A 6,833-nucleotide genomic window follows, 5' to 3' on the forward strand; every position below is an offset into this window, starting at 1 on the left:
TTCAGAGTCTCTTCTGACATCCATTTTGGGCTTTTGTTCCTCCTCTGTCTTTGTGATGACCTTTTGCACTCTTCCTGGATGATACTCTTGCTATCCTCCCACAACTCTTTGCTCATTGCTGTTCAAGGCCTCAAAACTTTTCTTGAGATGGTTCCAAAATTGAGGTGGGATACACTCAAAATCATATTTTGGTTCCTGTGGATTTTATTTCATTTTCCTTAGCTTCAGCTTGAACTTGCATTTGAGTAGTTGGTGGTCTGTTCCACAATCAGCACCTGGCCTAGTTTTCCCAACTGAGCTTCTCCAGCAATTCTTTCAATAGATGTAATCGATCTGATTCCTATTCATACCATCAAGTGAAATCCATGTATATAGCCTGCGTTTGTTTTGTGTCCATGTTTTCCAACTGCTGATCTTTCTTCTCTATTCCCAACTTTTGCATTCCAATTTGCTTTCATGTGATATTAATTATATTGTTCGATAGTTTCCACATTCAGCTGGATATCCTTTCTGGAAAATGGAAACAAACATCAAACTCTTTCAATCCACTAGCCAGACTGCTGTCCTCTAAATTCCTAGTATAGAATGGTTAGTGCATTCAAGGCTACATCTGTTAATGGAAACAAGTCAATTGGTACCTCATCGATTCCTGGAGCCTTCTTTTTTTGCCAATATCTTCATTTCAGTTTCTACTTCCTCCTTCATTACCATTAGCTCCTGTTCATATGTCACTTCCTGAAATATTTCCGTGTCAATGAATTCTTTCTGGTACATTGATTCTGTTTAATCCCTCCACCTTCTTTTGACACTTTCTGGGTTATTCAATATATTGTCCATAGCATGATTCAAAATTGCAAATTGAGACTTAAATTTGGTTTTCAGTTCTGTTAGCTTGAGAAATGCAAAGTTCTTCCCTTTTTTCCCAATTCAAGATCTCTGTAACTTCTATTATAATACTTTGCTATGCCTTCCCAAGATGTCATTTGAAATCTTTTGTTCCCATTAGGTGCCACTAACTCAACTAAAACTCATAGTATCCCTATGAACAACAGATGTAAACCTTACTGTATCATATGCCACCCTCTTAATCTCTGATATGCTCAAGTCTAAATTTACAGTCACTGTGTCAATCCATTTTGTTAGCAGTCTTCCTCTCTTTAAACCACTGTTATTGTCACATAATTGATTATATCAGATTTGAATTTGGTTTCTTTATGTGGAGTATAAATTTATCAACTGTTCTAATCTAGAATTTTACTGGGTTGGGGTTTTTTTTTACATCTAATACGTGTGTGTGTGTGTGTGTGTGTGTGTGTGTGTGTGTGTTTCAGACTATTCTTCATTCATATTTTGTTACATACAATCATTCTCATGCATTATGTTTTATAAAATCAATCACCATTGGACCTTGTCCGTTATTACCCAGTCTTTTCAGATTCCCACCAGACCCTTCCCCTTTCCTTCATCTCCTCCCTACACCCAGCAAACTCTGCAAACCTGTGTTTTGCCCTTACCTATCCTCACCACTCTGCTCCCACCCCTTCCTCTCTTGGGTCCCAATACATATTTTATTTCTTATCCTTCTATGTTTACAATAACAATAGTCTTACACAGTATTTGTCCTTATGAGACTGTATTAGTTCACCCAGCATGATTCTCCTCCAGTCTCTCCCAAGTTATGTAGTATTTTTCAAAATCATTGCTCCAGAGTGCTGCAAAGTAGTCTATTGTGTGAATGTATTGCAATTTATCAACCCATTCATTTGCAGCTGGACATTTGGGCTGTTTCCATGTTCTTGCAGTGGTGATTAATGCTGCTATGAACATTGGTGTATATATCTCCATTTGTGTCTCCTTTCTAATTTCCTTGGGGTATGTTGCTAGTACTGGAATAGAAGGGCCATACAGAGTTTCTATGCTTAAATTTCTGAGAAAATGCCAAACTGCCTTCCAAAATAGTTGTACCATTTTACAATCCCATCAACAGTATATGAGAGTTCCCATCTCTCCACATCCTGTCCAAAATTTATTGCTTGCTGCCCTGCTAAACTTTGTCACTGCTACTGGGGTAAGATGGTATCTCACTATGATTTTTATTTGCATCTCTTTTATTACTAGTGATTTTGAGCATGTCTTCATGTATCTGTTGGTAATCCAAATGTCTTTCTCTGTGAAATCTTTGCATGTCTTTTGCTCATTTTGTGATTGGTTTATCAGTCTTTTTCTTCTGGAGGTCCAAGAATATTCTGCAAATTTTTATTAAAGAGACCCTTGTCTGAGACGCTATTGCTAAATGTCTGTTCCCAGTTAATGAGTTTTCTTTTCACCCTGTTGGATAAAATATTTGACACATGCAGGGATTTAATCTTTAGAAGGTCCCGTTCATCAGTTTTATACTCTTCAGATTGTACACTTCTGTCTGTATTTGGTGGCCTCTTTATACTGTAGGCTAGGCCTTCTAAGCTTGATGCCAGTTTGTCTCTTACGAAGTTTATGGTTTTGGGCTTTCCTTCCAGATCTCTGATCTACCTTGTGTTGATTTTTGTGTATAGTGTGTGATGTGGATCCTGTTTCAGCTTTCTGCAGATAGCAGTCCAGTTTTTCCAGCACTATTTGTGGAAAAAGTTGTCATTTTCCCATCTGATGTGTTTTATTTCCTGATCAAATATCAGTTGACCATAGATAGCTGGGTCTATTTCTGGCTTGTCAATTTTGTTCCATTGGTCTATGTGCCTGACATTGTAACAGTACCATGCTGTTTTGGTTACTACTGCTGGTAGTAGGTTTTGAGGTCCGGGAGTGTTATGCCTCTCACCTCATTTTTTGTTTCTCAAAAGTGTTTTGTTTATTTGAGGTCTCTTTCCTCTCCAAATACACTTGACAATTTCCTTTTCAATCTCCTTGCAAAATGAATTATGTATCTAGATTGGGATTGTGTTGAACATATAGTTTCCTTTAGGTAAGATTGTCATTTTCACAATATTTAGTCCTCCTGATCATGAACAGGGAACATTTTATAACTTCTTTAGGTCTTTTATTGTGTCTTACAGAAATGTTTATAGTTTTCTTTGTATAGGTCTCTTGTATCTCTGGTTAGGTTCACTCCAAAGTATCTCAATTTGTGGTTGGCTATTGCAAATTGGTATTGCTTTCTTTGTTTCCTTCCCTCAGTTATCTTTGTTACTTTAGGGAAATCCCACTAATTTTTTAATATTGATCTTGTATCCTCCCATTCTACTAAATTAGTCTACTAGCTTTAATGGTTTTTTTGGTTGAGTCCTTGGGGTTTTCTGTTAATACCCATATTCTTAAGGCTTAAGGTCCATCTTTATTTTAATGTAGTTGACTGGAAATCTGTAATTAGCATTAATTCCTAAACAACTTATTGGTCAGCTTCATCCCAAATGAAGTTCTAATTTAGTTCAAAAATTATAAGAATATGCTCAAGTATTAAGCACCTAGATAGAAATCATAAATGTTATTATCTTTAAATGAAATTTCAGAATCTAAAAGTTACTGCTATGTGACACTGGTAGAATTTTTTTTTACTCAAATCTACCTCATATGACAGAGAATCACTCTTTTTCATGTGAATCTGATGGATGGGTTGAAGTTTATATTTATTAAATAATAAACACATCTCAGATGAACAGTAAGACAAGGATATGAGACAAACAGGATTACAACTGAGAGACAGCAGAAAGGAAAAAAAAAAGGAGAAAGTACACAACTGAAAATTTGATATGGAAACACAGCACAATTAAAAGCTTTGGCAAATAAGGCAAATAATTTTATTAGTTCTCATATGTAAAATCAAGGATAATATTTTCTCCACCTATTTCAAACATAAGAAATTCACCTGGGAAAGATAGGGTGATTCTGCGATCATATGAAATCTTCTGAGTGGAAAATCCACCAGTTAGGAGCAATAATTTTATATGTGTAATTTAATTTAATGGGAGTTGCACTGGTAATGCAAAAGCAGTGCAAATCTGAAATAATCCACAATCTCTCTAGTGGTTCAAATCCACCAGCTGCTCTTTAAGAGAAAGATGAGCAATTTCTTCCTGTGTGATTTAAAATATGCCTCTGAAAACCCACTGGAGGATCAACTATCCATCGGTTCTGACTGAACAATGAGTTTGAGATTGATTTCGTGTTTTACTACACTTAGGAAGAGCTACTATTGGTGAGAGTTGCAATGCGGTTGGAACCAACTGAGAGGAATGTGGAATAATAGACAATCATCTCCTTTACAATTTACAGCCTCTGAAAATTATTTGTATTATTACTGGAGACTATGAGTCTGTTGCAACTGTGAAGATAACATAACAACAACTATTATAAAATGCTACTATTATTATTAATCTACTATTATTGGTGGACATCTCTGAGTCTGTTGCAACTGGAAGGTGTATAACAACTATTATGACGTGCCACTATTCTTAATCTCACATATTTCAGGCATGTTTGTCAGGAGGGGGTAGTTCTTGGAAAGATACATCATGGTGAGGAAAGGTGGAAACTCAGAGGAAAAAGAAGATTCTCGATAAGACAAATTGATACAGTGATTCTAACAATGGACTTGAGTGCTGAATGGCAGAGAGCAAGTTCGGATCTGTTGTTCTTAAGGTTGTGGTAAACTCGATGGCATCTAACAACTATCATCAAAAAGTTTGTTTCATGTTTTTCAGGCACAAGATGCAGGGCAGGCTATAAATGTGGTGCTGGATAGAGAACTAACTAGGCTTTCCTTCCATCTTACCTGCAGCCCTTGGCTTCAGAGATGGTACCTGGTAGGATCCAGGACCCACCGAGTTCTCAGTGCTGCTACCTTCACTCAGCCTGAACAAGCGAGGGGCTCGATCATACATAATGGCTAGCGGGGGTAGAGGGCTGAGAAGGGATAAAAATCAGATTACTAGAAGTTTAGAGCAAAACGTAATTGGCATCAGCCTAAGGGTGCCTGGAGCAGGATTTCCGTTAAAGGAAGGGACGATTGCCCTACACGCTCATTAGGGTCAGATTACCCCCATGTTGATTTCTAGCCTTATGGCAACGAGGAGGAAAACACTGACAAAAGAATCTCCAATATAACTGTCATTTCACTCCCCTGGTAAAAACTACAGTAATCTAGACTAGAGAGGCCTTTAACTTCCGGCCTTGGGCCCGCCCATTTCTCTCTGCCCCGGAACCTCCTGGAGAAGAGGCGGGTCCAGACGCTGGGGAAGGACTTCAGGGTTTTCATCCAGTCCAGAGAGCAGAGCATGCGCAGAGGTGCTAGAACGGCTTCCTTCATTTGCTCAACGTCCTCCTCTGTGTCAGCGGGTAAAGAATCACGTGGAGCTATCCTGGAGTGTACGTATGCTTACAGAGCTGCATATACAGGCCTGTAATCATCACTGTGCAGAAAACCCGATTAAAAGGGTTTGTGCTAGCTACTTTGATCCGTTTTTCCATGTTAGTCAGCAAAAACTATGAAAGTAGTACAAGCCGAGCCTGGTTTTAGCAGCCAGGACTCCAATTTCTTTAACTCTCCTCCTACGTACAGAAGATAAGCACTTCAAGCTTGACCCTCAAATAATCCAAGCTGTGCAAAGAGAAATCCAGCAATGGGACGTGGGTTTTTGTTGTTGTGTACCAGCAAGTTAGAACTGAACCATAGCTGCCTCAGGTTGTCAGAGGCAAGAAATCTCTGGGGAGGAGACTGTCCACCCTTCCTTGGAGCACGTAAGAATGCTATCGGCAGAATATTGAAGGATTCAGAAAGCATTAAAAGAAGATGGAAGAACTATTCAGAGTCATTGTCCCAAAAAAGAATTAGCTGACAGAAGAATTTCAAGAAACAACATAGGTTCAAGAGGAGATGATGGAGGAGGAAGTTCAGGCTGCTCTGAAGGACATGACAGAAAAATAAAGCCCCAGGAATTGATGGACTAATTGACATATTTCAGCAAACAGATGCTGCCTTGGATATGCTTAACAAGTTTTGCCAAGAAATCTGGAGGAAAACTACTTGCTCTACTGACTGGAAGAGGTCCATATTCCCATTCCAAAAAATGGTGACCCAACAGAGTGGAAATTATAAAATATTATCACTAATATCACAGAGAGCTCTGGTACCCTAGTGGCAAGAAGTTGCATAGGGTTCAAGGCCACCAGCTGCTCCGTGGGAGATGGATGGAAGTGTCCTGCCTGCGATTAACTGCCTCTGACAACCTGTCAGTTCCTCCTCGATGGTACACAACAACAACAACAATATCACTAATAGCACATACTAGCAAAATCCTGCTGAAGATTATCCAGAAATGACTGTAACAGTACATTGAAAGAAAACTACCAAAAATACAATCTGGGTTTAGAACAGGTCATGGCACTAGAGATATTATTGCCAGTGGCAGAAGGACCTTGGCAAAAAAACAAAGAGTACCAGAGGAATGTCTATGTGTGTTTCATTGACTGTGCAAAGGCATTTGACTATGTGGATCACAACAAATTGTAGTTAATCTTGAGGAAAATGGGAATCCCAGAACACGTGGTTGTGCTTATACAAAACCTATACCTGAACCAAGAAGCAGTCCTCAGAACAGAGCAGGGAAACACTGTTGTTGTTGTTGTTGTTGTTTAATGCCGTCGAGTCGTAGACGACTCATAGCGACCCTATGAACGAACAGCCTGAGCTCTGTTCGTACATAGAGTTTCCAGAGGCAAGCCATTTTGGAAGTGGATGTCACTCCTGCTTCCAGGCTTGATTTAGTCGGGAAGCTCCAGCCAACACTGTCCACCATGAACACTACGTGGTTCAAAATCAGGAAAGGAGTGCATCAGGGATG

The 6,833-nt window shown here is 39.0% G+C and overlaps 1 protein-coding gene across 1 annotated transcript in view; it reads right to left on the reverse strand.

The window, feature by feature from the left end:
* Positions 1 to 4,874, reverse strand: part of STPG2 (sperm-tail PG-rich repeat containing 2) — a 555,694-nt gene extending 550,820 nt beyond the window's left edge. The window contains exon 1 of the mRNA XM_006893099.1: positions 4,766 to 4,874. Within this exon, the coding sequence (XP_006893161.1) occupies positions 4,766 to 4,874 (109 nt within the window). The remainder of the gene's footprint in view (positions 1 to 4,765) is intronic.
* Positions 4,875 to 6,833: the final 1,959 nt, after the last annotated feature.

This window comes from Elephantulus edwardii, unplaced genomic scaffold, assembly GCF_000299155.1.
Source record: "Elephantulus edwardii isolate Elephantulus edwardi_28Jun2011 unplaced genomic scaffold, EleEdw1.0 scaffold00122, whole genome shotgun sequence".
NCBI classification, from domain to species: domain Eukaryota; kingdom Metazoa; phylum Chordata; class Mammalia; order Macroscelidea; family Macroscelididae; genus Elephantulus; species Elephantulus edwardii.